General features: G+C 38.9%; 1 protein-coding gene across 3 annotated transcripts; it reads right to left on the minus strand.

The window, feature by feature from the left end:
* Nucleotides 1-4,485: 4,485 nt before the first annotated feature.
* LOC141753845 (PWWP domain-containing DNA repair factor 3A-like) lies at nucleotides 4,486-12,118 on the minus strand. Of its 3 annotated transcripts, none has more exons than XM_074612445.1 (14): nucleotides 11,892-12,118; nucleotides 11,046-11,174; nucleotides 9,461-9,765; nucleotides 9,088-9,349; nucleotides 8,694-8,843; nucleotides 8,514-8,584; nucleotides 7,773-7,849; nucleotides 7,328-7,388; nucleotides 7,160-7,235; nucleotides 6,960-7,010; nucleotides 6,600-6,841; nucleotides 5,287-5,508; nucleotides 5,070-5,158; nucleotides 4,486-4,968 (listed from the first exon to the last, which is right to left on the minus strand). In XM_074612445.1, exons 2-14 carry the CDS (start codon nucleotides 11,050-11,052, stop codon nucleotides 4,869-4,871), a joined length of 1,713 nt encoding a protein of 570 aa, XP_074468546.1. In that variant the 5' UTR covers nucleotides 11,053-11,174; nucleotides 11,892-12,118; the 3' UTR covers nucleotides 4,486-4,868. The 3 variants fall into 3 exon arrangements, with proteins under 3 accessions (XP_074468546.1, XP_074468561.1, XP_074468556.1); XM_074612460.1 differs by having other exon boundaries at nucleotides 8,694-8,822; nucleotides 11,892-12,109; XM_074612455.1 differs by lacking the exon at nucleotides 11,892-12,118 and adding an exon at nucleotides 11,343-11,366.
* Nucleotides 12,119-16,133: the final 4,015 nt, after the last annotated feature.

Below are 16,133 nucleotides of genomic sequence, written 5' to 3' on the forward strand. Positions count from 1 at the left end.
TTGCTAGTCAACAGCTTGGGTCCATGTGTACTTCCTGTCAGCTGATGACATTCAGGGCAACCAGGAATAAACTGGAACACATTTAGGATGTTTACGTTTAAAATTGTGTCAAGGGTCTAAATATTGTATATTCGTGACATCACAAATGGGCAGAAATCCTGACAGCTTGTTTCAAATGCAGAGTTTCTGAATACGGGCTGTGTGTATTTCTCTGTGGATTGAGTGTTTCGATACTTTCACAGTATTTATATAGGACTTAAGCCTGCTTTATAATAAAAAAACATGAAAATCTCACTTTTTTACAATATGGGACCTTTAAGTGTTATGGTAATCTCTACCCTTGCTATCAGCCATTTTTGTACAATTGGCCTTTTTGCATTTATGTTTATATAGCCAAAAATCACATACAATGTAACAAAGTAAGTAAGTAAAGCTTTATTCATATAGCACCTTTTATAACACACCGTTAAAAAGTGCTTCACACACAAATGAAACATCGAACAATGAGAGAAACCAAAGAATAATTGCAATATATAACACAGAAACAATGAGAGACAGACCAAAACTAAAACAAAAACATGTGAATGAGGCCTATAGAGATGGGTTTTTAGAAGCAGCTTAAAGCAGTCCAGAGATTCAGCAGCTCTAATAGATTGGGGGAGGTTATTCCAGACGATCACCTATTGTTTTGCGGTTCAGGCGGGGGGGGGTGGATAAAAGGCTGAGATTTGAGGATCAGAGTGGTCGACAGGTAAGGAACTAGGAGATCAGAAATGTAACTTGGGCCGAGGTCATGCAGTGCCTTACATGTGATTAGCAAGATTTTATAGTTTATTCTGAATTTTCATCAATAAACTGATGAACTGCAGTGGCAAAATGTGGCAACACAGTTGAAGTAACAGTAAAAGTTTTATCAGGGTTTAAGTGTAGAAAGTTGAGACATCCAGTCTTTAGTTGCAGCTAAGCAATCACGGAGGGAGGACAGTTGATTCAGGTTATTGGTTTTGGCTGAAAAATAGATCTGTGTGTCATCGGCATAACAATGATATGACGCGTCATGTAAGCGGATGCACAAATGACCCAGAGGAAGCATATACAATGAGAATAGGATTGGTCCAAGAACCGACGCCTGATGGGTTTCTATGGGCTTAAGGACTCACAACATCAATGGTTTACAATCCAGATCTTTGAGAAGAAAGGTGGGCTATATAGGCTACTAATTTAAAGACAATCATAGAAAAAAAACAAAGAAGTCCTATGGGTCCCATATTGCAAATGCAAATGCGAGTCTCCACTGTGTCTACCAACCCCACAGCCTTTTTGCTGCTTGTCAACAGAGAGAAAGCTAAACTTACAACATGTCTTTTTTGGAATGTAGCCAAAAAACTATACAAACAAAATCAAAACTATAGTGGAAATTAGTAGGCCTGACCTGAATGCTTCGAAGCTTTGGAGCTTCAACCGTTGCCATGGTATTCAACCTCCAAATTACTATTCGAATGCCTCGTTATTTTTTTAAATTTCTTAAAACATTTCTATATAAGTATGTAATAATAATATATAAATCCCCAAATAGCCCATGAAATAAGGAATAATCACACAAAATTATTAATTATTCATATTCAACATTAATTATTATCAGTTATTCTTAGACGGATATTGCGGATTCATCAGATGAGGTCAAAATTAGGGAGGAAAATGGTTCATTCAGATAATCCCCATTGACCATACAGTCAAATGAGCTTAATGGGAGCAGGTGGGCTTAAAGGTCACCTATTATGCAAAATGCACTTTTCCATGTCTTTTATACATCAATATCTGTCCCCAGTGTGTCTACAAGTCACCATAGTATCATAAAAGACCATCCTCTCTCTTTTTCTCCTGCTCCGTTTGTCCGGAAATGGGTGTCGAAACAACGCTGCGCAGCTTTTCTTTTCTTCTGACGTCATTTGAGAATTAGCCATATAAGGGTTTCCTGGTCGAACCAGAGAGAACCTTCAGTAGCTGACCCCGCCCCACAGCGCGTCACTGTCTCTCCTCCTCAACCGAACTTGAGCAAAGTAGCTCCTACAGTTAGTCTGCAAGAACCAGCAGAACAGGCTTCATGTACTCCCATCATCTAAATATAACATGTTCTTTCACAAAGGCTTTATGTAATTACACTGTTTAAACAGATGATATTTATATATTATATATATTTGATGTCATGCATGTAGCAGAGTACAGGTAGTAAATAGTGACTGTAAGCAACACAACACATTTCTGTTTCACAGTCAAACTTTATTTGAGTTGACAGATGACAATATTAATTATTCACAGCATTTGTAATCATCTCACCTGTTAGTTATGTTAACATGGTACAGGAGAAAGTCTTCAGCTCTGGTAAACTATGGTAAGCTAAGCTCCGGTGGTCTGTAGTCATGGTAACACAGAGACAGCTACTACTGTAAATAATATACCATTACTCTGATCTTCCATACATTTATCTTTTAGCAGAAATAATGAACTGACTACTGTTTCACATCTTCTATTTTCCACCCTGATGGTCGCTGTGTTTACACACCGTGTCATAGCGGTAGCATGTAGCTAACCCGTTAGCATGTAGCTACATGCTAACGGGTTAGCTACATGCTACCGGGTTAGCTCTGTATCTCCATGTAAACAGAGCCATCTGCTCTCAGCTGTCTGCTCTCAGCCATCTGCTCTCAGCTGTCTGCTCTCAGCTGTCTGCTCTCCTCTGGGATGATTCTGTCGGTCATTTCTCACAGATGGATCTGTAAAGACAGACGTAAAACAGAGTGTATGTTCACGGTTTACAGAGTTGATGCATGAGGTAAACACTGAGTTAACTAACAGAGATATAAATAGCATTATTTACCTGAGAGAAACCGTCAGGAAAACCTGGAATCTGGACCGCAGATGTTCATCATGTGTCGCCGATTTCTGATCAGATTCCTCCGGTAACGTGCGCTGGGTGAAGTTTCTGGTTTATAAACTTTAAAGTGGTTTATAAACTTTATTCTAGCTCCTCTCTCTCCACTCCTCTCTCTCCAGAGCTTCTCCGGGAGGGAGGGGGAGGGTGACGCTGTTGTTGAGGACGTTTGATTGACAGAAAACGCTGACCAATCAGAGCAGAGTGGGAGGAGACAGGCTGTGAATCAGGGGTTTTCAGACAGAGGCTGAATTAGGCTATGAGGCAGGCAGACTCAGGCTGCAGTATGAGAAGAATAAAGGGTTTTTTGAACATTGCAGCATGTAAACATGTTCTAGTGCAACATTAAAATACATCTATGAACCTGGAAATGAGCATAATATGAGACCTACAGAGCTACAGACACAGAAATCAGCACTTTTGGAAATGGGCTGAAACAGAGGTTATAGAGACATGCTGGAATGCATGATCTGATTGTTTTTTTGAAAAAAAAAATTCAGAGACATGGTTTGGAGGTGTCTGAGACCTATAATAACTAGTTTAAATGGAGTATAATATGTGACCTTTAAAAGGGAACATCAGCAAATTTATGGTTAAAAGACAAAGACAGAATATTTTATTCAACTACTGTATATGAAATAAATCTTTATATGGTGCACTAACATAACATGAAAAGTATAAATTGATCATGCAGAGAAGTAATTAGTTATATTAATTTAAATCCACCCCAGACAGATTTTTTCTAGCTTCCCCTTAAAGCCAACCAGGTAAAAATGTTAATTAAAAAATAAAGATAAATAGACACAATACTGTCTACTTAACAGTATAATAATATAAACAAAAAAAAGTAAACTATACATGCTTATCATGCTTTAGGTCATTGCAATGAACCATACCATGCAGCTACTGCATTGATGCTTTTGGTCCGTTTGCTAGCATACTAAAACTCATATTTTGATTTCTAAAGAAACAATAATTCTAATTCAAGTTATATTCTAATATATGTCATATTTGAACACTAATCACCACAATTTGACAAATTAATTTTGTATTTACCTAAAACAGGAGTAGAAATGACCAAAAAAATGTTACCATCTGAGAGTACTAAAAGTACTCACACGTGCTTCGCCAACTCAGAATTGACAAATCTGATTACAATTTACAATAAAGTCATTTATGTAACAAGCAGCTTCATTGGAAGAAACATCGCATAACAAAAAAAGTATTTAAAAAAGAAGTTGCAGTGGGTTTATATGGTACATGGGTTTAATAGGGACGTTGTGGACCACTGCAGAGGCAAATGTTTCGATAAGCTATGTGGCAAATGGACTACAGAGTAAAATGTTTTATAAATATATATTTCTTTTTACACTAGGCACCTTTATTGGAGGGTACATGTTTGTCCTTAGGCCCCCTAGTGGTTGTGCTATTGGGTTCATGTATCAACAGGGGTATTGTGTTGATTGTGATGATGACCTTTAATGTGTGAAAGCCTTTACCGTTGGTCAAAATGGTTTATATATAAATATATATTAAAAAAGCACACAAGCATATAGAGACAGCAATTCTTTAATGTGCAATAGCTCTGTGAGGAATCTGGCAGTGTATATATATTGTATATACAAACAGTTATGCAGTTATGTAATATAGGGGGATCAGATTGTCTGACGTTTGTTATCATTATTACTGTAGACATTTTAACACCAGCTTCTGTGAGTTCCCCTATAGAACAGCTTTTAACCAATTTACAGTGTTGCATTTTAAAGAGAGGCAAAGCAGAGTTGGATCATTGTGATATCATCACTGATTGACTGATCATCACTAGGTCATCATTGATTGTAAGGCACACGAACGAACACTGCTACATTGCCCATAAACAAAACATTAAAAAAAAGCAATACAAAAATAGGTTTCTAGTTTTACAATGCTCAGTCTTCTAACTGATGGGGTCAGAGACTGAAGCAAGTGAAGTGTTCTGATGCTGGGATTTCTTCCTCATCTGACGCTCAATCATCAGGTCAAATTCCTGTCTTTCCCTGAAATGAAAAAAAACAAAACAGTCACTGATCATATTCAGCATTTTGTGTAAAAAATTTTTCCTTTTAAACCATGAAAGGTTAACACGTCAACCTCTTACCTGTTACTAATACATCGTCCTTTTAGGTACTTTTCCTCTGCCTTTTTTACTGGGACTTTGTCCACCCCAGCTATGGCATGGATGATGGCCTGCGCAGGAGGACAATAATCTTACAACACCTGCACCACATAAACTGTGAACTGCATATCACAAACCATACCATAATTGAAAAAAAAAAAAATAACACAAACAAGTGCTGATCAAAGCTTTAGTTCACCTCAGGAAGAAGCACATCCAGGACAAAGGGGACACGCTCCATGTATTTCATCTCAGCCAGGCAAGGGGGGGTTTCCACGGCCTTTGCGTAGAGCTCATTCAGGTACCAATAGACCTGGTCCAACTGCTGGTCGTCTTCCAGGTATATGTTCACCACCCGTCTCCGATTGGCACTCAGAAAGGAGCGAAGCCATCTGGACTGCTGCTGCCCACGGATCACAGCCTGTAGGGAGATGTGACACAGGAAGGATGGGGTTATTCATCCAGGGATGGGTGCTCATCTTGCATGCACTACTTTAAAGAGGACCTATTATGCTTTTGTGTTTTTTCCCTTTCATTTAGTGTGTTAGATATAGGTTTTTGTGCATGTCAAAGGTCTCCAAAGTTACAAAGCCCAAAGTCCACTTCTTCTGAACTGCCTCGGTTGAAGTCCTGCCTTTTCTTTCGTAATGTGGTGATGTCACAAAGTAACATACTTTCATAATGACTAGTTTGGTACGCCCTCAAATAAAGCTAGTTAGAGCGGAGCTGGAGCAGAGTCCGAAGAGTTTGGTTCAGCTGACCAATCAGAGCAGACTGGGCTTTTTGGGTGAGTTGGGGTCAGGAGCTCAAACAGAGCGTTTCAAAAAAAGGGTGAAAAGAGGTGCTGCAGCACAGCTGGTATATTGGCCTATTAAAAGGATAAACCACATTTAGTGTTTTGAGGTCTCGATTCACGACATTAAAATCGCACAGTGAATGTTTCTCTTGCACTCATTAACAGCAGAGTTAATGAGTTGTCAATCAATGTCAAATATAAAATAAACAAAAAAACATATATATAGAAATCTAAAACAAAATGATTACTTTCATAAATATTCACCCAAAAACATTATTGAAAAAGCCCAATGGTAAATTTAAAGTATTAACTGGCCTTGTAATGTTACAGTCATCAGCTAAACTGCTAAAGTAAAGTATATTTCATGTCCAATTTCAGATACAGTCATTAAAATGTGTTTCTCATTACATGAAAAATATTGGTGGGACATGGGGGGGAAAAAAAATCATTCAATGAATAGTTAAAATATTTTGTGATTTTTTATTTAACCTTTATTTAATCAGGAAATCCCTTGAGATAAAATCTCTTCCGAGGGAGACCTGGGCCAAGAGGTGAACTGGCTTATCTAGTCAAATTACATGGCAATGACAGGGGGACTGCACCTGCACATATTTGTTTTCCTATACGTAAATACATATCCAAGTAAAACCTCTACTGGTATAGAGAAAGTGTTTGCTTATCCACAACATCAATACAATAGGCTCCATTAATCTCACCAGAAGGCGTTCTTCCACCATGCGCTGCTTTACGATGAAATATACAAGCTTCTCATTAGCGCGGTTGTGGGCGGCATGACTCCGGTCTGGCAGCAGCCTCTTTGAACTCCTGCTGACCTCCTCATGCTGTTCACTTAAGCTGTCCTTCTTATGATCGTCACACAGCACCTCCGTCGCTGTATCGCTGCCAATGGTTAGTCTCTCTGAGGCTGCCTGCGGGTACTTCCTCCTCACTGGATAGCCTGGAGTAGTTAAAGATGGGCGGTAAAGAGCATCATCAGGACCAAGAAGGGATGCAGGTGTACTCAAGGTTTCATTCTGTGGTGCCATTGTTAACAAATATTGTACAACAAAACTTACTCATGTCGTGAGCAAAGTACTCGATGAAGGAGCCAGAAAATGAACCACAGGCTACAAAAGACAAAACATGATTTAGTACTGCAAATAATTCAGTGGTGTCAGAAGAATATTGTTTATATATACTGTATACATAATGCATGCAAATATCACTGTCCTTTATCCGTTTCTGTCTGCAGAAGCATTAAATGGATTATATTTACCTCTCCGTATTCTGTAGTCTGATATGAGCTCCAAGGACCACTCAATTACAGCATCATACTCTTCTTTGGCTTTACACTATAACAAAATCAATGAGAAACATATATGGTCTGTCACTGTGTCAAGATATCTTTCGAAAATTGAGTATATACTTTATGATCAATTCTTACCACCAGCTCATGGGCTTCTTCACAGTCAAAACGCTTCAGGATTTTCAGAGCCACAGCAAACCTTCAAGAAGAACAAACACACAACTAAAAACCAAACTCCTGATTATTTGAAAGTGTGCCAACCTTTCACTCATTCATTTTTTTGTTTAAATATCTTGATATGTGCTGCCCGGTTTAATTACATCACATCAGACTATACAGTACAGGGCCTTTTACTACCACATCTAGTTGCACAGGATGCTTGCATGACTTTTCATTTTAACTAATACTAAGACACCACTGCTGTGATCCCCGATAGCCAGGTGATCTCTACAAAATCACAAAGTGTGATTTGCAGAGACTCAATGGCCTACGGTTCCTCAAAACCAACGATGCAAGCCTATACATTTTAAAAGTGCAGAGGCATTCACAAACAAAAGTGAGAAAAATGCAATTTATTTCCTACCCTTTCTTTTTGTGAATCATTGGGTCATCAATGAAAATGATGCTGGCTTTTTTCTGCTTACGATTCACACTTTTTACCTACAGAGAGAAAAAAAAAAATAGTGCAGATTTTAAAAATTTTAAACCATTAAAGCTTTCAGGGTTTGCTATTTTGTAAAGTCTTGAGTGACCACAAGTCTGATTTTGGGTCACCAGTAATATTTCAGACCAATAATGGTCTTTCATTTAATTTCCCCAGTGGATGCCATCTACCTGAAGTTCATGATAGAGTTTAACTGCATGGCTATACTTAGCAGAGTGTTTGTTAGTGCTAAAATGATGAGTCTATCAAACTAATCAGTTTAAGTTGTATGACAGAAAATTGTAATAATAATTTCAATAACAAGTGTTTGTGAGTGTATGCTCTGATGAAGGTCCGACAGACCGAAAGCTTAGAATAAAGTGAAATGCTGCATAGATCTAAGTGTGCGGATATCTTTTCTATCATCTTTTGGACTCATTGATTCTTCCAGCACCTTAGCAAAGATTAAGACAAGTGGAGTGGTTGTCATCCTGCATTAATAACAAGTGTTTAAAAATAGCAAAAATGTACTAGTTCAAGCCTCTCAAATGTGAGGAATTGCTGATTTTCTGTATTAGCCAGAAATCTTTGTAAGAAATTGCATATTGTTCCATCTAAAAAACTTAAATAAAAGCGTGTCCTTATGATAAATCAATCATACACACAGGTTTCTGCACTCACCAATGCAGGCCAGAATGGATAATTTCTATATCTGTACCACACAAACGCTCCTCCCGTAATGGACGGAGGCTCTGAAAAACAAAAACAATCCACTTAAAGTATACAGTATGTACACACAATCCAAACCATGTCTAGTCCTTGTAGAGGTTATTAACATTCAGCCACTGAAATCGCTCTCACTTTGGTCCACCTGCATCAAGAAACTTGGTAGCTCCTCCTCCTCATCCTCATCCTCCTCACTTCCCTCATCTTCCTGGAAGGACAAAGATGGCAGCTGTTCCTCACTGTGACTCAGCTCTATTGATAGATCTGAAGACAGCAGAGACTCGTCTTTTTGGGGGAAGGGGGGTGTAGGGGGTAGGAGTGGGGGGGCAGCAACAACACAGAATTAGAGCAGATCATTTTGCTCACCTGACTTTAAAAACATGAGCTGCTCTACAAGCAGCAGCAGCTACACTAGCAAAAACAACCCCACACAGGGTTGTGAGAGTGATGACCTCCTAAAATACACATCTCAAATTTCTTAAAAGTATTATGGCAACTATGCATGAGACAGGCATGAAGAAGACGCTACCTTGCTCTGCTGAATGAGGCTTCTCCAGTTCAAATCTTGGTCTAGAGCGACTGGATGACCGAGATGTGGTTTCCTTCTGTAAATCCCCCGTCTCCGCCTTCTGCGTCCCGCTTCGCCGACGCTTCGCTGGAGGACCGTTGGTTATAATGCTGGTCTGCTCCTTTGTCCCCCTTTTTCTAAGTTGTCTCGGCTGGGAAGCATGAGCCCTCCTACGTCTGCTTTGAAATTTCGATTGGCAGCATGGCGAATCTACCTCTGATGTCTACAACAGAATGGATATCAAAAAAGGAGTTTAAGAATATCACGGAAATTAACAGCAAAATCTGTGGGCTCAAAATGCGGAAACAATATCAGTAAACATATGATCAAACACCTTTAACTGAGTGATGACTTCAGTGTACTCTAGCTCCACTTGTTTTGCTCTGGTAGAGGACTTTGAGATGCTGGACAGGATGTCAGCGGAGGAGCCGCGGACTGGTGTGGAGGTTAAGTGGGCTTCTAGTGTCCGTCCCTTTCGTCCCCTGCATCTTTTTGGGGTAGTTAGTAAGGAACTCGCAGCGAGATCACCGCCTGGCACAGTGTTTGACTCCTCCGTGGCTTGAGACGAAACCGTGTCTGAGGCAACTTCCTTTGCTGTGGTCCCTTTAGGTTCCCTTTTTCTAGTTTTCCGAGATCCACCTAAAAGATCATTCACAGATTTAGCAGATTCTTTTTAATTCAAGTTTCAAGTTTATTTGTCATATGCATTTAAAAGTACAGTGTACAGTGAAATGCAATGAAATGCAAGCCCTTAAAATCTATAAATAGTATACTAGATAAATACTACAATAAATAAGACAATACTTTAGAATAAAATTATAAAACAACCATAAAACAATCCACAGCTCTGCATTCATTTAGTGCTACTGTTCAGTAGTCTGACCGCCTGAGGGTAAAAACTGTCTCTGAGGCGAGAGGTCTGAGCTCTAATGCTCTGTAGGCGCTTCCCTGAAGGGAGATAAGAGAAAAGAGTATATCCTGGATGACTTGTGTCCTGCATGATACAAAGTGCTTTCTTCCTGCAGCGAGTGGTGAAAATGTGCTGTAACTGTGGTAACGGTGATCCAATAATTTTAGATGCTGTTTTCACGGTTCCAGGAGTTTGTGGTCATATGATTTAATGTTGCGAAACCATACCAGTATGCATCCAGTTAAGATGCTTTCTATTGTGGACCGGTAGAAGTTGATGAGGGTTTTTGTGGACATACCATGTTTCTTTTAACACCTCAAAAAATAAAGTCTCTGTTGTGCCCTTTTTATGAAACAACTGATGTGCAGGGACCAGGAGAGGGAGTCAGAAATATGGATGCCTAAGAACTTGAAGCTGTTGACAATTTCGAAAGGAGTGTTATTTATTAATTGCTCACAGCAATTCCCACACCAACATACATGGACGTACTGAGGAGAGATGCTGGACAGTGCTGGCAAGCTATCCAGATGTATGGTGGACTGAGATAGCTGGAAGCTCCGCTTGAAAGCCCGTCTGAGGACGACCCAATGATATCACTTCCGATAGTTGTATTATCACTCTTTTACATCCACTAGTATAGGTTTTGTGTTATTAGTCCTACTTGTATTAGTTATTACAGCTGCTGGGCTATTATTGTGGTTGCTTCTCTCTCTCTCTCTTTCTATCTCTATCTCTATCTCTATTTACCCCCAACCGGTCTTGGCAGATGGCCTTCCACCCTGAGCCCGGTTCTGCTCCAGGTTTCTTCCCACTAATTGGGGAGTCTTTCCTGGCCACAGCGCGCTTGGTGGATCTTGTTGGGTCTCTAAACTATGGTGTACGGTCTAAGACCTGCTCTATATATAAAGCGTCTTGAGAAAACTTCTGTTTGTGATTTGACGCTATGCAAAAATAAATTGAATTGAATTGAATAGAATTCAGAGAGTGAAAAGATGACATGTTGGGTTACCTTTCATTGTTGCATGAGTTGGTGCAGTCCTTCCCTTGAGTTCATTAGATCAGTGTCAAGGTATGACATTTATCAGGACTGATATCCTTCACCTGGAGGGACTTGAGTCTCCAGAGCTGGTGCTGACAGCTGTGTGACAGCAGAGAGAGAGAGACAGAGAGAGGAAGGGTTATTGTTTAACCACCCTGCAACACTTGGGCCCTACCGAAGACATACTTCCGCCTTACACTTAATGCTAGGCCATGTTGGCACTCAGATAAAATGCCACTCTGCATTTTGTTTGCCAGGTAAACTCACCAACATACTAAAAGCCTGTCGCCACGGAAACGGCACCAAATAACACCAGATCTTTGGAGGAGTTAGAAAGACGTTTCCTAACGTCATATGTCCAAGATAAGACACCACATTTACAACACTTCCTCCGCTACGTCAGGTCAACTTCTCACAGACGACCTAGCATTGAAGTACTTCACATTTGCAGACCAAACACCAAAGCTAAACCACCATAATATACACGAGTTAGCTAGGCCTAAAGAGATAATGCTGACAGGCAGTTGGCAAACAAACTGGAACATCCTGCAGCTTGTTTATGTAGCAAGCAGGCTCAATTAGTAAACAAACATTACCCAGAGCAACAGATGCAGCTGTTTATTGCTGACACACATTACAGAGTTCATTAATGTAATCTAGGTTTGCACGATTCATTTAGAGCTATTACTCAGCGTTTCACATGCAGCTATCTTTAGTGCACACACGCCTCCAAACCAGAGACTGAGTTGAACCCTCACACACGATTGGCAAGTTTTACCTTCAGGCACAACAGAAACACAACATTGAGCCACTCACCTTCTTAAACAGATGTGTAATTTAGCCCTTTTGTTTGGATGGTTAGTTACCAGCTGCAGTAAACACGTCAAGCATCGTAGTTCCTGCACACATCCACTGCTTCAAGCTTCCAAACAGCGATGAAGTTTAGTAATCAAACATGTAACGCGTGTCCGTACATGTCACATGAGCTGTAAGTGCTGTTTAGTAGTAGTTGCTGGTAATCGTCTTTTTATTTCTTCTTCTTTATTGTTTAATGGCGGTGGGCAAACCAGCTTAGAGGTGCATTACCGCCGACTACTGGACTACTGGACTACTGGGGTGTAGAACAGTAGCTGGGCAGGAAAAATAAAATAATTTGAAAATAAATAAATTCATTCATTCATTCATTCTCTCCATTATTCCCGTTGCCCTTAAATAATTAATTAGAAGATTCAAGATTCAAGATGTTTATTGTCACACCGGTTATACAGGTACAATAGTGTGAAATACTTTTTGCTGGCAAGCTCCATTCAGAAAACAGTAAGTTAAGTAGCAAAAAATAATAATAAAATAAAAATAAAAATAATAGTGTATTTACAAATAATATACAGTATAATAATAAAGGAAATACTTGGTATATGGTAACTATAGAAGCATATATATATATACATATATATATATATACACATATATATATATATACATATATATATATATATACACATATATATATATATATATACATACATATGTATGTATATATATATATATATATATATATATGTATATATGCTTCTATAGTGTACTATGTATGTACTATGTGTATATATATATATATATATATATATATATATATGGGAGCAGTAGAGGTTGCAAACTATAAAAATATTGTACAGGCATATTTTTTTCATTTTTTATATTTCACATATTGCATTGATTGATGTATTGCACTTGTTTTTATTGCACTTTTTGTGAGGGAGAGAGTGTTGTATGAACTATCTATTTAAAAGTCTGATGGCCTGGGGGAAACAATTGTTCCTCAGTCTGCTGGTGAGAGTCCTGGGGGTCCTGTATCTGCTACCAGAGGGCGTTGTCCTTAATGACCCTGAGGGACTTCCTGAGGCACCGCAGGCTTCGGAGCGTGTGTCGAATAATCCAGGAAGTTTTCCGCGATGCGCGTATTGAGGCTTGTATCGTTTTAGACCAATGACGTCATTGATGACGTCCGAAGCCATTATAAACCATTATTATATTATATTACACTACAATACAATACAATTATTGACCAAAGGATTGGTTTATACACTTAAGATGAATAAAACAATTACAATTTATTATATATGTATGTTATATACTCATAATATACTTACTAGAAAATATACATTATATTATATATTATATAGATATAAATTGTTTACATGGTAATATATATTTTTTTCATTGTTTATAGTCATTCCCAACAGCCTTTACTTACGCAAAATACAGTATATCACAGATCTGTGGTCCCAGTAGACCACAACCAGCACTGCTCCCAATAGACCACTTACACACCAAAAAGTGACAATAACCTGATATTTTCAGGTGGAATTTCATTCATTCATTCATTCTCACTGTGCAATATCATTTTCCACTTGTGCAATTTTGTTAATAGTCTTGTTTATTGTCAATACTGTATACACGGCTCCTATGTTTTTATACTTCCTTCTATTTAAATGGTTCATATTTTGTTACACTTTGTTTAGCTCTTTTTTTTTTACTGTGTTAGCTGATGCATCTTGTTTTTTGCACTATCCCCTTTGCTGCTGTACTCTGCACATTTCCCCACTGCAGGACTAATAAAGGAATATCTTATCTTATCACATCTTATCACATGGTTAAGATCATATCTGCCTGTTTTACACTCTTTGACCACCAGGTGGTTTCGTGTGCACATGAAGCCTCGAGAAATGAACCCTTTTCCGAACCAATTTGCAGGAAAGCTTCAAAGCTTCATGAGGCTTCAGGTCGCCATCACTACCTTACAGTCCACGTTGGTGCAGTTGCCGTACCAGGTGGTGAAGCAGCCTGTCAGGAGGCTCTCTATGGTGCCCTGGTAGAAGTCCCTGATTTGTGGTTTCAATCATCTTCTTATTCTTCTTCTTTGGTGTTTATTGGCGGTTGGCAAACCAGCTTAGAGGTGCATTACCGCCACCTACTGGACTGCTGGAGTGTGTTGCAGTAGATTGGCAGGAAAAAAATAGTAATTTGAAAATAAATAAATAAATTCTCTCCATTATTCCCGTTGCCTTTATATAATTAATTAGATGGTAAATGGACTTGCATTTATATAGCACTTTTCTAGTCTTCCGACCACTTAAAGCGCTTCACACTAGATATCAGCATTCACCCATTCACACACACATTCATACACTGATGGCAGAGGCTGCCATGCAAGGTGCCAACTTTGCCCATCAGCCACAGCCGAAGATTGTATACTTTCCTATAGATGTCTTTCCTAACAGATTCCCCAATGTAATATTTCCATCATTTAATCCTGATATTAATTCCCTTCTTTCTTCGTCATACCTGTCGCACTCTATAAGAACATGCTTGACAGTTTCCGGTTTATTACAGTGTGTGCATAGTCCAGTTGGGTGCTTGCCTTCGCCTTTCCTTGCCATTTTTGCATAACAATTGGGGGTGTAAGAAAATATCAGAAATATTGAATATCGGGATATTATGTTTTGTGATACTGTATCGATTCTCAAAAACACTGTATCTATTTTTAACTAGGTTTACGTGCCAAGATTAAAGCTGAAGTAGGCGAGATTGGAGCAAATATGATTAAAAAAAGTTATTTTTATAAAACGGTCGCTATATCGTGACATTGGTACATGAAACAGGTAACCTAAAAAAAATCATGTGCCTCTGCATCTGCAAGATTTCACATACCGGAGGAAAACAAGCAGTAAGAGCTGATCTGAGGTCTGCTGTCCAGCTGCCATCTATGAGAGCCGGCTGTCAATCACTCGCGAACTCCAACCAAACGGTCAAACTATGCCGCGCTGATCAAACATGAATAAATATTATGTTCCGATTATGTTACGTTAATGCCTATTTCTCGCCTCAAATGTTTTCAGAATCATCTTGTAGTGCACGGTTTAGCTGTAAAATGAGAAAGTTTGTGACGCCGCTGCCATTGGGAAATCTGGTGAAGGAACGCCAAGTTCCGGTCACATGACCGGAGCACAGGCAATAGGAACGCTCTCTCAATGAAATGACCTGTGATTGGTTAAAGTCTCCCGTCACGGGCTAGATTTAGAAGCCTGAAAACAGAGCCATGAGGAGGTGCAGAAGTCTAGTTATCACTCAGAACACTTGAATTATAATATGCTGAAATGTTATTATGGAGTTTTTGCCCAATGATGCCAAAAATATTCTGCCCACTGCCACTTCAACTCAGTCAATACTTTACTGCATTTGCAAAGACATGCACCCTCTCAAAGTAGTGCCTTGATGTTGGATGTTACAGGGTCTGTGATAAATGCAAATACAGATGTGTTCTGATTGCATAAAAAATAAACATCTTTTTTTAACTCAGATTTTGTATATGGTGTGTTCTTTGTGCTATGACTGCTTTCCTGAAATTAGATTTGAAAAAATCACAATATATCGCCTTATATACTGCAATATATTGAATTGTTAAACAATTTATGTTGTATAACCTATTAATGGTAATGATATACATAAAACACAACATTTTCCCATGTAGGTTATGCATCTGCTCTTTCCCTCAATAAACTGCCAATAGAAAGCTAACGTTATACTTGGGTTCATGGACCCTCGGTGTTGCAAAAAAAGATATTCATTCTTTTTTTTTTATGGCCAGCGCATTAATTTAGAACCGTGAACAGATTGGGACTGGGACTCTTTTTAAGTACCATTATCAGGAATTAATGGACACACTGCAGAACAATGGCTCTGTTCCATTCAAGTATCCCAGCAGTGAGCCACTACTGTACATTACCAGGACCCTGAAATGAAGCAGCTACATGGAAGTCATCCGTCACTATTTTTTATAATTTACACCTGTGCTTTTCCTACTGCCACATGTCAAAATGCAGCCTATTTTGTGGGAAAAAAGGCCTGTGACTGTAAATGGTAAAATACCCATCCTAAATGGTGCCTCTTTTTTGTAATATAGCCGGTGTGAGAAAACCTTTCCTTTTTTATTTCAAAGATATCTATTAGTGCTGCAAAATGTAACGGTTCATTTCTATAAAAATGAAAAAGTGAAAAATG

This window comes from Sebastes fasciatus, chromosome 2 (assembly GCF_043250625.1).
Source record: "Sebastes fasciatus isolate fSebFas1 chromosome 2, fSebFas1.pri, whole genome shotgun sequence".
In the NCBI taxonomy this organism is placed as follows: Eukaryota; Metazoa; Chordata; class Actinopteri; order Perciformes; family Sebastidae; genus Sebastes; species Sebastes fasciatus.

Excerpts from the sequence above, each read along its gene's own strand:
- LOC141753845 (XM_074612445.1), bottom strand. Across the intron at positions 6,842-6,959 it reads GTACTTTGCTCACGACATGA|GCTATCCAGTGAGGAGGAAG; the intron begins GTAAGTTTTGTT and ends TAACTACTCCAG. Across the intron at positions 4,969-5,069 it reads GGACGATGTATTAGTAACAG|GGAAAGACAGGAATTTGACC; the intron begins GTAAGAGGTTGA and ends TTTTCATTTCAG.